At 46.1% G+C, this 15,357-nt stretch overlaps 2 protein-coding genes across 2 annotated transcripts in view; both read left to right on the top strand.

Annotated features, from left to right (window-relative positions):
- The first annotated feature begins 4,066 nt into the window (after window positions 1-4,066).
- Window positions 4,067-8,958, top strand: bhmt (betaine-homocysteine methyltransferase). The gene is made up of 9 exons (XM_047330596.1): window positions 4,067-4,226; window positions 4,454-4,586; window positions 4,725-4,837; window positions 5,056-5,247; window positions 6,849-6,996; window positions 7,766-7,948; window positions 8,066-8,294; window positions 8,404-8,589; window positions 8,625-8,958. Exons 1-8 carry the CDS (start codon window positions 4,203-4,205, stop codon window positions 8,582-8,584), a joined length of 1,203 nt encoding a protein of 400 aa, XP_047186552.1. The 5' UTR covers window positions 4,067-4,202; the 3' UTR covers window positions 8,585-8,589; window positions 8,625-8,958.
- A 3,097-nt stretch (window positions 8,959-12,055) lies between these two features.
- The window catches only part of jmy (junction mediating and regulatory protein, p53 cofactor), a 30,703-nt gene continuing 27,401 nt past the window's right edge, over window positions 12,056-15,357 (top strand). Inside the window, exon 1 of the mRNA XM_035624121.2 lies at window positions 12,056-14,084. Coding sequence (XP_035480014.2) covers window positions 13,233-14,084 — 852 coding nt within the window. The 5' untranslated portion in view covers window positions 12,056-13,232. The remainder of the gene's footprint in view (window positions 14,085-15,357) is intronic.

Here is a 15,357-nt window from a genome sequence, read left to right as displayed (position 1 = left end):
TGGGTCCTGCTCCTTTAAACCCTTGACACTTAGACCTAACCATACATAATAATATGTATATAATATACTTTTGAGATTTTAATGAATAGTTCCTAATGTGAAATATATTTCGCCCTAATGTACAATATCAAATAAAAGCAGAATTGACCAGCTGCAGTATATATCGAATACAATAATTACATTCACCTACAGCTCATGGGCTGACTGGCTGCATTTGTTTTTATCTATTACTATACTATATATATACTCATTACTATATATTTACTTAGACCAAACTATTGGCCTACTATTTAACCATTATAGCAAATAACCTTTATTGATTTAAAAGAATAGTATCCAATGTAAAATATCAAATAGAAGCATTGTCGCATATTATGCATATGCTACTGCAACCCGACATGGGGGGCCACTGGGGAAGGCCCCTTGATGGTGCCACTGACTTCAGGTAAATGCCTAAATTCATTGCACAAAGTTGTGTAGCTCTTGACAATCTCCGTCAGTTTCAAGTTGCTGTAAATTCTGGGTAAATTGAAACATTTTGCAGACTAAAAAAACACACGGGCGGTGTGTTTGCCAACTGCTACGAGGGCATTTGTAAAAGTTCAGTGAACAGACTAAAGACGACAACAACAACAAAAACCTCAAGAAAACAACCCGGTGTAGACGTGTAGCAGCACTGAGATACTGTGGCATCAGGATATTGCCATCTCGTAAAAGTCTTATTAGTCTCATTACTTGCTACACAACATTATAGGCAAATTATGAGCCATCTTGTCCTCTCTCCTGTCATTTATGATAGTAAAATATTCCTTTATAAGTCCCACTATATGGACATTTTCAGTGTTACAGTGGAAAAGGGGATAGTAAAAGTACAAATGTAAAATAACCATAAATAGGTAAACATGAAGCAGACACATAAGGAAATATTAATACATTTGCAATATTAACACAGGGGACACTATGGGTGAATCATTCTGTCACTGAAGGAGCTGCCCAGTGCTGTGATGGTGTCCTGCAAGGGGTTGGGACTGGTTTTCCATCGAGGATGATTGATTTGCTGAGCTTTTTTTTCTCCTCCGTCCCACCACCCCCACTGGGTCGAAGTGGGCATCACAAGTCCGAGTCCATGAGTCTGTCCAGTCGTTTCCCGTCATTCGGTGCTAAAAGTAGGTATCACTTACTCGTCGTGGTGTTTGATTGTGTGTGTGTGTGTGTGTGTGCGCGTGTGTGTGTGGGTGGGTGGGTGTGTTTTCAAGTTGAGGTTTTCATGTTTTATCCGTTTGCCTGCGTCCTCTTCATTTGCAGTACTTTGTGCTTCTGGGGCCGACGTGCAAAAGAGCTGCATAAGAACCATCAGGCTGATATTAATGATAACAACATGTTGATCTGCGTTGCCTCAGGCACAACTGAACCCTCTTGATGTTGGACATTGAATGTTATATCGCTAACCATGGAGTCACAGAGCTTCACTATACGCTATATGTCATAATTTTCTGACTTCACTGTGACTCTTCATGATGTCACTCATCAAACAATATCAGATGATGACAACACGCGAGGAACGAAACCACAACGTAAAACAGGAAATAGAAAAACTAAATACTTAGTAACTTAACAGAGGTACACAAGGAATTGTACAACAAAGGGAATAATAAAATAAACAAACCAGAGTCCACTATAACTCAAGAGTTTTATGATCCTTGCGGATCGTGACAAGCTGACTGACAGCTCCCACTTTCGCGGCAGGAGACATTCCACCATGATCATTCTTACCAGCACATCCCTCGTGTGTTCCCAGCATCTACTCTCAGTCGGCAGTTTATTGGGAACATCGAGTTACAACAGTCAAATACAACAGTCCGGCCGTAAATCCTGCCTCTACAAAGGCCGTAATGTCCCTTTTTTGTGGGACTTGTCATTAGAGAGGATTGACTCAACTTTGTGATTGACATGAAGGAGGAGGATGTCGTTTCTGCTGCTGTTGCACTGATGGAACCTCGACTGATATATGGGGGGTGGACTAAATACTAGTAACGCTTGCAATACCTCTCAGCGGCCTGTTTTACCAAAATGACATTGAATCAGCACATCTCTGAAGCCGCTTCAATAAAAACTGAACATTAACACAGGGGAGGACCTACTGCAGGACTGTTGCATTAGACTGCATTCGTTCTTCCTGGGCGTACCTAACAAACTGGCGACCATGTGAGCACCTGCCTTCAGCCTGAGAAGAGCTCTAACCAACCAGATCAAGAAGCACCTCTATGGCTGTGCAGGGCCTTTGAGCAGATTGTTTCCTAAAATGGTTTTACATGTTTGTTGGATTGTGAACATCCATTTTTGATGATTTCTAGGCTCCTTTTATAGTGGTGACACACTGTCTGCATATCATATTACAAAAAAAGCCAGCTTAAATTACTGTATTAATTCAAATCATGTGGTAAAGATGATAAACTGTTGCTCCCAGAGGTTAAAAGACAGGACTGTGCTGAGGCGACCGGTACTGAGCTGCACGTGTGCAGAGAGGCCCAGTGTTCAGGTGAGGGGCAATGAGGACAACTGGTGGTCAGGTGTGGAATGACAAGGTCTGGGGAGGCGAAGAAGAGGTTATAGGTTAAGATAAAGAAATGACATCTGTACATTACGAGCACTTCTAGAGCTGAACCATTCATTTATCAATCCATCAGTCCATCAACAGAAAATTAATTGGCAACTATTTGGATAAGTGATTCAATTCTTCAGTCAAAGATGCTCAACAAGACCCAAGTCCCGCATCTTATTTGTGAGAATTTGTGAAAATGTTCCTTTTCATCAGGTAATCGCAGATTTCACTCCAGTAGGCGTGCGCAAGTGTGATGTGACAGTAAATTGATTATTTTGGGTTTTTTCGGAAAAGACAAGCTGTTCGAAGGAGCCACCACAGGCTTTTGGAGACATTGTCATTGTTGTCTGACATTAGTAGACCAAAAAACGGTCGATGATCCATTATAAAATGAATCGTGAGGATATTCCTCTATGTCACATCGTTGCATCGGCAAATTTAACCCTGAAGCAGTTTATAAGTATAAACAAGATAATTCCATTTGAAAAATAGAGCATCTTCATTTTCAATTGTGAAACAACGTTTGATTGACAAACTGGAAACTGGAGACCACATTCTCCTGTTCTGTCCAAAAAGCATTTAATTGATTGTGGGTTTTTTAAACAGGCAAAAAGTCCAGTTAAAGGGGAAAAAAGCATCTTCCAGACATGGATAAAGGCATTTAAAAAATACTAATTTGTGTTTGGTATGTTTATATTTTACACGAGTCGCATATTAGACCAGCACAAGCTGTGAAGTCACAAGAGTCATGCTCAAAAGTGCAAATATCAAACTCTTCACTTCACTCACGGTGAGCACAGCGACACTTTGTTCCTTCAGCAGACGGATGTGAAAACAACCTTTTACTGTGCACATATACACACATCAGTGTATTTGCAATGAGGCCCACAAGTGAAGCAACAAAAAGGTATTTCTGACTTTACCCAAATGGATAAACATTATGCCAAACCAATCTGACTGTGTTATGTAACAGTAGCTTTATCACATCACTGCAACAGTATCAGGGCTTGTATACGTGTGTTCTCTCATTCCCCCTCCTGTGCCTGCTTTCTTGGTTTGGGATCATTCCAGAAGAAGAGGATTTTCTTCTTCTTCCTGAAATGAATAACATTTCATAGCCACTCACATCATGACTGGTATCGCCCTACATCTTCACTGGCAAGCCCACAGGTGTCTTTTTTTTCTACACGTCTCTCTCTCTCATCTCTGTAACCTCCTGTATATCAAAAAGCCTGCTCAGCCTGATCCTACTTCAGCCTCTCCCACTGACAGCTATCCTGCTCCCATCTACTTTATCCTCTTATTGGTCTGTCTCTCTCTTCTCCCAAAGGCATCAAACCCATAAAGTCAATAGAGCTTTTTTGCATATCTGCTGCATCAGGAATAATGGGTTGCTTTGTGAAAACTAAAAAAAAAAAGAAAAGAAAAAAAAAAGAAAGAGAAGAAGAAGATGCTGCGCGCAAAAAGCGGGCGGTTCTTCGGGCCAACCGCGCCCCTCGCGGATTATAAATGGGGCACGGATGCCTTCGGTGAGGCCTTAACAAACTCAGAAGGACGCTGCAAGCCTGGAAGAGTGGGCCGGTCACTGCTGCAACAAATCATGGCACCAGCTGGAGCAAAGAAGGTGAGCGAATAAATAAGACGCCTCAACTCTCAAGGTTCAAGTTTGGACTCCACTGCACTCAGGATTTCTCCTGCTTGTTTTCTGCAGAAGGAAGAGGTTTAGTGTTTGCACACTGCCAGCCACCGTGTTGTCAAATGTAAAACAAAAAAACAACAACAACAACAACGTCTGTGCATTTCTGTGTCCCGGCCTGCGCGCTGCGCGCTGCGCGCTGTGGTTTTACGCAGGGCATTTTGGAGCGTCTGGATGGAGGAGAGGTCGTCATCGGGGACGGAGGCTTCGTCTTCGCCCTGGAGAAGAGGGGGTATGTCAAAGCAGGGCCGTGGACACCTGAGGCTGCTGCCGAGCACCCGGAGGCTGGTAAGGTTCCATTATCTCTCTTGTATTTATTCAGAGCATTAGAAGAAAAGAAAAAAACTGTACGTCCACTTTTGTGCAATGAGCCACTTTTTTTTTCTTTCTCATCTTTCTCCCCCCCCCGTCTTTTCTTGCTTTCAGTGCGTCAGCTGCACAGAGAGTTCCTGAGGGCAGGCGCCAATGTCATGCAGACGTTCACCTTCTACGCGAGCGACGACAAACTGGTGAACAGAGGCCACACTCAGCGCTTCACCGTGAGTTGTGTGTTTTTCTTTGCAAAACCCGAGTGGCTGCAGCTGCTCGGAGGTTGGCAGCAGCGCCGGACACAGATCCAACTGCCCTGCCAGCACAGCATGGACACGGGATCTTCATGTTCTCCTGATGTGAAAGTTGAACCTTCTTTCTCTTCCTGTCTTTTTTTTTTTGGTATTATTATTATTATTATTATATATTTATTTTTTTTGCACTGCAGGGGCAGCAAATAAACGAGGCAGCATGTAACCTGGCCAGAGAGGTGGCCAATGAAGGTGATGGTCTGGTGGCAGGAGGGGTCTCTCAGACTCCCTCTTACCTCAGCTGCAAGAGTGAGAACGACGTCAAGGCCACCTTTAAGAAGCAGCTGGATGTCTTTGTCCAGAAAAACGTGGACTTCTTGATTGCAGAGGTACGTTGCAATCAGGCTGAACATATCCTGACTGAGAGGTGCAGTAATGAGTAAACCCATCTCTGGGTCGGCAGCGTCACCTCCCTTAAAAATAGCCCGCCGGTGCATTGATGCGCATCGGTCCACCGCCTCCAGGGTAAAGGTTCCTGTGCTCTTGTGTTGTGTTGGTTCCCTGACCTTATCCGCCCTCAGGAGTGCCTCCCACCTGGCAACAGTAAGTGCCATTACAAATCCGAAACCAAGCCTGCGGAGAGGCGCTGTCCTTCTGGGCAACCGCGTGGCGCAAATGTCCATGACAAAAAGCCAAAAGCTTCATAGCAACTGCACGGCACACACGTTTGCAAATGTGAAGTGACAACGGTCTCAAAACTATTCACAATCAGCTGTCAAAACAGATCGCACAAATGCATGCAGAGTGACTTGTGTCTGTCTCTAAACCTACAACGTGGATTGGAATTTCTTTGATGGAACTATATTTCATCAATCGCCACCTGTTTGTGAGAGTCCTTGTGTTTTTACCCTGCTGCTCTTTCTCACGCAATCCACAAATAAATGCAGCGATAGGTATCTGTGCTTATAATTCAAAAACTTCATCTGCAAGTGACTTTTAAAAAATCTTCTGAGGCTGTTGCTTTCCTGGACCATGTTTTTAACTGTTTGAGGTGGTTCCCCTTCTTGGAATGAACCGCCCCGACCTTTGAAAATGCTCCGTTCGTCCTCATCGTGTCCAACTCAGAAGACTGAAATATTGCCGCAGTAAAATCTCAATGGAAATTTCACAAAACTAGTTAAACTTTCCGGAACAATTTGTTGCTTCCGCTGCATATGATAGTCTGGGCAGTTGAACTAGGGGATGCGGCCAAAAACCTCAGTGTTCCTCAGCACAACAAGAGCGTTCTGCCTTTAGTTCACCAGACCACCTTCACCACCATCGGTGATGGCAACCCCATCAATATTAAAAGGTTTTCAGTCAGCTGCCTTGTTGTATGGCCACATGCAGGGCATTATCCGTAGGCAGGTAGTGCACTCAGAGGTAAAAAGGTTGAGTGTAAAACACTGCATTACCGTGGAAGTGGAGGGACCACTAACGTGTTTTCAGACTTGTAACAAAATGCTGGCAGATGAAGCGTTGTCTGCACCCATGCTTACCAACTCCTGTGAAACGCACCAAAGTAAAAAACCCTCAGTTCTCAAGTCGAGTGAGCAAAGCAGCCGGCGGATATTTTGCCGGGTACGACAACTGGGGCTGGAATGTTGTAACCGCCACTCCCCGTGACTGTGCATCAGCCGTGTGAGATTTGAGTCAACACTGCTTTTGTCACCGCGCCAGCGTGTACTGTAATATTGTACATCCAAATGTACGAGCTGAAATATTGCTTTCGAGAGACAGCAATGGACTTATTGTGCTGAGACTTGACGGAGCTCCAGATACCGTTGATTATTCTCTCTGTAGGTTCATCGCTACAATCAAACTCACATTTAAACTCAAATATTTATTGTAGAAGCTTGTCGGCATCGCGAGCAATCTGCGCTGTTCTGATCCTATCTGACCTACCAAATGTTTTTGGTTTTTTTGTGTGTGTGTTTTTTTTTGCTTGCAGTACTTTGAGCATGTGGAGGAAGCTGAGTGGGCAGTCCAGGTTTTGAAGACCACCGGCAAGCCAGTGGCTGCAACCCTCTGCATTGGACCCGGGGGAGACCTGAACGGCGTCTCCCCTGGGGACTGCGCCGTCAAACTCGTCAGAGCTGGTACGGCAAAGTCGAAATCTACTGTCTATTCGAGTCCTGTCCCAGAGTGGAGAGGTGCAGAGCAGCCAGGGTGAGGGCGTGGTCGGTTAGACCGTCCTCACACCTACTGTACGAGGGAGGGATGAGGGGCAGGAATGATACTCGAGAAGACAGAGGTTGGAGCCCGTCGAGCCTGTCATGGGCAGCTGTGACTGATGCAACTTAATCTTCCGGACAAATGACCCTCCTCAGGATTCCCATGGTCGTCTTATAACCCCCCCGATTCCAACATTGCTCAGGACCTCTCGGTCCGGAGGAGGGCAGGATTTTAACATGACCGACTTGCGGCAGGAATGCACGGATGCTGGAGAGGCGGCAGGATCTAGCTGAAACTAAAGCAAACAGTTGTCTTAATACATCAGTTGTGTAATAGATCCCGCAATGTTAAGTCCAGGTCATTTATACTGATGAGGCATAATAACTGTTACGCAATGTGGTCGAATCAACATCTATAGAACAGTTTGAGTACAAACTGGACCTCACTTTCATGAAGGTGGGTTTTTATTAAAGAACTTAATAAGCTTTAGCTATGTTTACCTGAGTGTGGGTCACTGCAGAAACTTGAGACAATCTCCATACGTGCGACACAATTCAGCCTTCATACATGTGCAAATGTTGGGAACGTTTGAACTTCTGTTTATCCGCGGGAATCCCAAGAAATTGATTTGGTATCAGGACAAAACGGTGCCACTCTGAACCCTGATCAGGTTTTCATCTCTCCTTTGCGTAGGGGCTCAGATTGTGGGCATCAACTGCCACTTTGACCCAGAGACCTGTGTGAAGACTGTGAAGATGATGAAGGAGGGAGTGGAGAAGGCCGGACTGAAGGCTCACTACATGTGCCAGCCACTGGCCTACCACACTCCCGACTGCAACTGCCAGGGTTTCATTGATCTGCCGGAGTTCCCCTTCAGTACGTACGCACAAAAGTGATGCCGCTCAGCATCTTTAGTTTCGTAAGTTGTGACATGGAGAGAATGGGGCCGACGGCAATCCCAAAACTCCACTGCAATGGTGTGTTCTCCCACAGGTCTGGAGCCGAGGATCCTGACCAGATGGGACATGCAGAAATACGCCCGGGAAGCGTACAATGCTGGCATTCGTTATATCGGGGGCTGCTGCGGATTCGAACCCTATCACATCCGTGCCCTGGCTGAGGAGCTGGCACCCGAGAGGGGTCTCCTGCCTGCTGGCTCGGAGAAGCACGGCAACTGGGGTAGTGGCCTGGAAATGCACACAAAGCCTTGGGTCAGAGCTAGGTAGGGTTTTTTTTTTTTTCTTTCTTTATCCGCAACTTTTCCTTTTTTTTCCCCCTCTCAAAATGCTTCAAGTTTACATGAAAAAAAAACAACACATGCCTCTCCGTAGGGCCCGTCGTGACTACTGGGAGAAGCTGAAGCCTGCGTCTGGCCGTCCCCTCTGCGCCTCCATGTCCAACCCTGATGGCTGGGGCGTCACCAAAGGCCACGTCGACCTGATGCAGCAGAAGGAGGCCACCTCCAAGGAGCAGCTGAGGGTTCTCTTTGACAAGGCCAACAAAGGCCACTGAGCCCCCCCCCCCCCCCCCCCCCCCCCCCCCCCCCCCCCCTCCCCCCGAGGCAGACAGAAGGAAGCCGGGGGGTGGCGTGTGAGGAGACACACGCCCACACACCCTCGATTATACATACCAAAATGAGTATTAAAAGTTCTTCTTACTTCTGGCTTTTTATGGACCTTTTTTTTTTTTTTTTTTACTAACCTTTCAAATGAGCTTTTCAGCCTTAACCAACATTGAGTGCCTCTGTCGGTGCCATGATCCGATCTGTGCCCCTTGTGAAATTACAACGCTCAATAGAGCAGCTGTAATGACCTAACACTCCGAAAAAGTGCTTGTTGTCTTGAAGAATTGAACTATATGTAGCAATAAACTTCCAATTGTAAAAAAAAAAATCTGTGTGGGGGTTTTTATTCATTTTAGAGATGGCTTGGGGTTGTTTTTTTGAGGGGGAAAAATCCTCAGATCTTCAGCAAATGAAAGGCACTTCCTCTAATAAAGGACACAGACCATTAGTTTTTTTATAATGAACACATACCCATAAAAGTGTAAGATATTAATGAAGTTTTGACTTTAATTCAGGCTTACGGGCTGTAATCAGGCTAAAACAGTCCTGAGTATTTTTATCCAGCTCATGCAATTTGTCGAACACGCCGAGGATTGATTGTGATGCTGGATAAGACTTGCATTGTTCTGGGCTTCATTTGTTCTACCTGCTCCATGATGATTCTACTGTTGGCACACATAGATCACCGTTGGAAAATTGGATATTACCAGTGAATGAGGTCCGACAGTGAAAGACGTTGGATGCACCTCCTGCCATCAGTGACCGTCATCGGCATGCGTTCAAATTGAAACCTCTTTTAAATCTCTTAAAATAAAGTTCTAAATGCGAGGTCTGCGGTTAATCATTTTTCTTTTCATTTAAAAAGTGTTAAAATAACATTCCGATTTTGATGTAGAATGATTGTGGCCCGATTGTTTTATTTTTAACAGTTCAAACCTTATTTGAGTTTTTGCCGACAACTACATTTCTGTGTCTGTTTCATTATGATGAAACCTACCTACCTATATAGTATAGATAGGTGGGTTTCATCATCATTTTGATATGTCATCAGATCAAAATAAATTAGCAATAACCTTACATAATCATTTGAAAGCCTAATTATGTAGACACTTTCATTATAAATCTAATAAAGTGAGTAATTTGTATCTGATCAAACCTTCTTATAATCGTAATTAGTCTATTCTTCACACTGAAGAACTGAGCCCTGAGACCAACAGTTCAAAAACGATCCAAGATGCTGAACCTTGTTTCATTCCACCATTTTTTCTTGTTAATCAAAAACTGCATAAAACCCCTGTATTTTTAATACGAGCAGGACAAACTTGAAACTTGACATGTACTGCTGCTGCCATCTAGTGGTGAAAACGCGTATGTATTAGTAATAATAATACGGGTAATGATAACAATAATGATATTAAATCGAGTTATAATATAAAAAAATCTATACTACGCTATCTTTTTTGATCAAACTAGAGTATGTAGGTTTTTTATAATGATATAGGCAGTTTGCCTACTAAGACCTGAGGGCTGAAGGTGTGTCACAGTCAGATGTTGCATTTGACTGGAGAGAAAACGTTCCCTCAGCTGATGTCCTGTGTCTACACAATGCGGTGGATATATTAGGATGTGGTCTTAGGCTTCCGCTAGACTTTGTCAATGAATATAATGCATGGCTTTCCCCCTGGGAACTACAGTATATCTAAAGCATTTCCTAATCTCATCTTAACATCCCAATTATAAGGCAGAGTTATATCCTTTTGTAATAGAGTGTTTCTCTATTTCAGGAGTTGTTATCCTTTGTTTTTCTTGTTCACAATTCAATTCAATTCAATTCAAAATACTGTATTCGTCCCCCAAGGGGGCAATTCAAGGCGAGCAGGTAAGCATACAAGTGCACAGACAATTCATCCGACAAGACTTAAATACTGACGAATTTTAAAATCCAAGCTCGTGAAACCATTCAACAACTCCAACATCCTCATCAACAAGCTAAAGCAAAGACAGACACAACCTCTGTGAATAACCCCGAGTAGGCCACAAGCTTTGTTTTCCATTTCGGGGCTAACATTATTCGGAGTGATTGATGAGCTCTGCTAACCAACCATGTCCAAAGAGGGAAAAAATGAGCTTCTTGAGAAAACTGCAGTGTATCGACTCTGCCACTGAACACTACCCTTTCCGATTTGTTCACTATGATCCTAAACTGCAACATTTTACTGTATCATTCTTAAAACTAGCTGTAGGTTATTTGATCTTGTGTATAATTAGAAACAAACATGACATTGAGATTTAAAATAAAGGCCTTCCGTATAACCTCAGTGCAACAGAAGTTTGAATAATTATAATTATGCTTACAAAGAAAACCTGTGAATGTCACAGCTTCCTCAGTTCTGGCTTGTGCCGAGTCTAATGCAACATGTCTCCACATTGTAAGGAACAGTAAACTTCATGAAGATAGGAGAAGCTACAAGAACATCAGGACGTTACTGAACATAATATGCAAGATACAAGAGTGATAGGAAGAGCCATACTACCAGTGGAAAGTGTTGTCTCTGACTGATCACACAGAGTGAAAAAATGCTCACAGAACGGCACAAAACTGCAAGATGAAACTTTGTCAAAGAAATGCAAAAGAGGCCTGGAGGATGTTGGCAGCACATCCTTTGGTCAGACGAAAACCAAAATTAATTTTTTTGGATCAGATGGGAGATTGTTTTGCTTGGACCTGGCCAGGACGGCCACCACAGTGTGCCGCCTGGGAAACATGGAGGAGGGAGAGGGTGGCGATATGGGGCTGCATGAAGGTACAAAGGGTGATGACGAGATGAAATGTGTACATCTCACTATAAATGTGAGTTTGCGTAGTGAAATACAGAATGAAAAGAATTAAAAAGGTTTTCATGTGGTGTCAATAATCTTGGAAGGAGCAGAAGGATTTTTTCCAACATCACTTTGATGCCAAAGAGCCATTCATCATCCATGTCCAGGAGGATCAAATCCGACATCAAGAATAATGGCAGGCATACTATATATTAAGAAACTAACAAATAAAGAAAACCAAAACTAAAAACTACAGGGTGTCCAGACGTTTTTTTGCAGTTGGTTCTTTGATGTGCAATTTTATTGGTCCGTTTTTCCAACTCAATCGGCTTCATTCCTCTTGGTCTTTGTCAAAAAAAAAAAACATTAAACCGTATCAAGTGGACAGGATTTGTAATTGCTAAACATTTTCTTGATACCGATCAGCACCAAAATAAGACGTTTCACCATCACTTCCGCATTTCGACCTGTGTTTACAGCGGACGGTCTTTTGTCCCAGTCGGTTTGCCGTACGGCATCCTGCTGTCGGCACGTTCCCTGCGTGATTGCGTCATGAATTTGCCCACGTGCAGATGTTTATGCTCCTCGTGCACGCCTGCGACAGACAGGGGGATCTATTTGTAACCAACTAACCGCAACGACGAAGGCAAACGGAGCAAAAATACCCGATTATCAGCGTTAAAGGACTGACAGGGACAACTGAATCGTGCGGGTTTATTTTATGTCTCCGTTGTTTGGTTTGATAAGCTCTTTAAAGAAAAGGCACTGCAATGGTGCGTTCATGTTGCCTGGGGAACACGAGGCACAATGTATGCCACGAATAAAATAAAATAAAAAGGTACTTCTTTTCGACGATAAATGTTAGCCCGTTCATAGTATATTGTTTGTTCTATTTAATAAATCAATGTCAACAGCAACAACCTTGAATACTGTAATTGAAAAACAATACAAAAAGGCTGCCAATTGCTTCTCCAAATAGCCCACAACCGTGATCAGAGCATCTGGTAACTCTGGCCTCGACCCTGTCAATCACAGAATGAGATTTCGGTCGCTTTTTTAAATTTTTTTTTACATGAAAATGTAATTTGTTTTATGACGGTTTAAACGGCTACAGCAAACGAGAATTTGAAGAAGTGTCGTATTTGCCACTTTTAGTCCTGGTGATGAAGGCAGCATCAGGGACGAGGAGGAGGGGGGGTGCAGCAGTGAAATCCCTCCCCGGATTTGACACACACACGCACACGCACCTTGACTGCTTGTAAACACAGGCGCACACGTGACACTGCGCGGTCGCGTCGTCTGCGAGCGGACAAAGGACGGGTCGCAGACAACGCGTCGGTCGCTGTTCCCCGAGCCGCGGCGGTCGCGGCGTGCAGGTGAGCGGACAGGTGCCATGGCAACCGACGTCGTGTGGCCCGAGATGAAGCCGACTCACCGCGCTGTCCGGTGAACTTCTCCCCGGCGTCTGCACCGCGGAGCCCGAGCCCTCCGGAGCGGCTGGCGACGTTAGCCGCGCTCTCGGCCGCTCGCACGCAGCCGGGCAGCGGGTAAACAAAGCTGGAGGCCCTTCGTCGCGCCGCCTCACTCCGTTTGTTCGCCTCCGCTCCGGCGGGTGTTTAAATCTTTTTTGTTGTTGTTGTTTTTTTTTACTTTCCTGGCTGGTGCCGATCGCTAGCCCGCTAGCTGAACCCTTTTAGCCTCGACATCCCCCCCTCCCCCCTCCTCCTCCTCCTCCTCCTAGCACAACGTTAATCTGCTCCTCTCCGGCTGGATGAGATGTCATTCACCATGGAGGACAACTTGGAGTCCGGCTGGGTGTCCGTCCGACCCAGGGTCTTCGACGAGAAGGAGAGGCACAAATTTGCCTTCATCGTGGCCTGGAACGACATCGAGGGGAGGTTCGCCGTAACCTGCCACAACCGGACCGCGCAGAGACGGGCCACTTTTCTGGACCCGCTCCTCGACTGCAGCGCCGGCTCCGGCGCGCCTGGCGCCCCGCTGGCCGCCGAGAAACACGCAAGAGGTCCCGGCGCGACGGCGAGCGACGGCGCCCGCCAGGCGGCCAGAGCCCGACCCCGCTCCGTGCCCGAAGGGAAGCCCGCGGCCAGGGCCGGTGGCGGGGACGGGACCGCGGCGAAAGTCGCGGGCTCCCAGACTTCAGAGTGCGTCAGCCGCGCGTCCGGGTCCTGGGATGTGGTGACGGACATCGAGATCCTGGGGCCCGCGGACGCCCCGCCGTCTCCCGGCGAGGCCGACCCGGGGGACCGCGAGGACTTCAGCTGGGCCGGGCTGTTCTCCTTCCAGGACCTGCGGGCGGCCCACCTCCAGCTGTGCTCCGTCAACTCGGACCTGGCGCCGTGCCTGCCCGCGCTGCCGCAGGAGCCGTGCGGCGTGTGGTCGGCGCTCTTCGGGGCCCCCGCGGCGGCGCGGCGGGACACGGGGCCCCTGTGCCGCCAGCTGCAGGTGTACCTGGGCCACGCCCTGGACGCCTGCGGCTGGAGGATCCTGTCCCGGGTGCTGTTCTCCGAGAGCGACGGCGCGGAGGAGGAGTACTACGAGAGCCTGGGCGAGCTGAGGCGGAAGGGCCACGAGGACGCGCTGGACCGGGCCAAGCGGCGCATGCAAGAGGTGAAGCAGCCGGTCGTCATGTGGCGTAGTCTGGAGAGGTGGTCTTCAGGGGGGGTGTGGGGGGTCTCCATTCAGAGGCCTCGGAGGGGCGACAGGACCAATGCATGCCCAGGGGAATTTGCAGGTCTTCAAATCATTTACAAGCACTGGTTTCAGTTCAGTCAGTTTCTCCAGAAAGGCCATGTAGGTATTTAAAAGAAGAAGAAGAAAAAACATTAGATGTAAGTGTTTATGAGTGGGGTCTTGATTCCAAAAATGGCTCCAGCACCGTCCTCCCGAAAAACCTCTGGCTCTGTGCAAAAATCACGTGTGGACCTTGAATGGTCATTTTTGTTGTTGTTGTATTGGTTAATGCACCCAGTCCATTCATTGCATTCATCCGGGTCCAGGTGGAGCTGCGATGATACTGTACATGGATCAGTTCGATGGGCAGAACATGATGCTGCAGCTATTCTGATAGTCAAACAATAGTTGTTGTAAGCACAAAAAGTCACATATTTTCCGTTTGTAGCATCTTAGAAATGACGATTTCGTTTTCCCCTGTTTATATACATATATATATATATATGTATGAAAGAAAACTTAATATCTTTGGGTTTTGGATGGGTGGTTGGACAAAACAAGACACTGGAAGATGTCACCTTGGGATGAGAGAAACTTTTAAATGGCACTGTTTGGCTCTGTTTTTGATATTTTATAGACTAAACCATTTATTGGCTAGTTGAGAAATAATCAGCAGCTTCAGCCATAATGAAGGGAGTCATTAGTTGAAGTTCCACTTTAGTGATTAATTCGTGACATTATTAGGATTAGTTATTTAGAAGCACGTGGTAAAGACTTCCAGGCGGGTTCTAGTGGTTGTCAATGACGATCCTTCATGGTCGTGAGGCAGGTGTTTAATGACCATATCTGGGGTATTGATATGTCTGAAGAAGTTTGCAATGTAACCTAAAGGAAAACAGCAGAAAACCCTGAGACTGGTCCCATACAGCGTGTTTAGTTTTCAGAGCATAATTGTGCCTCTCGGTCGAGGGCTCATTCTCCTCCTCTTCCTTTGTCCCCCCCCCCCCTCTCTCCCTCCCTCCTCTGTGATAAACCATCTGTTGCTGCGAGTTCACAGGCCTGTAATATGATCGGGTCTGGCCAGACATCACACTCCAGTTGGCCGAGCCGTGTGAAGGGAGTAGAAACACTGCAGAACAATCGGAGGTGGAGTTTAGAGAAATGACGTGTAGGCACAGCTGCCGGCATTGTTTCAGTGCGGGAGACACAC

The sequence above is a fragment of the Scophthalmus maximus genome, chromosome 2, assembly GCF_022379125.1.
Source record: "Scophthalmus maximus strain ysfricsl-2021 chromosome 2, ASM2237912v1, whole genome shotgun sequence".
Classification (NCBI taxonomy): Eukaryota; Metazoa; Chordata; class Actinopteri; order Pleuronectiformes; family Scophthalmidae; genus Scophthalmus; species Scophthalmus maximus.
Note: the sequence above shows the minus strand (reverse complement) of the source record. Positions and strands in the feature narration are given on the sequence as shown.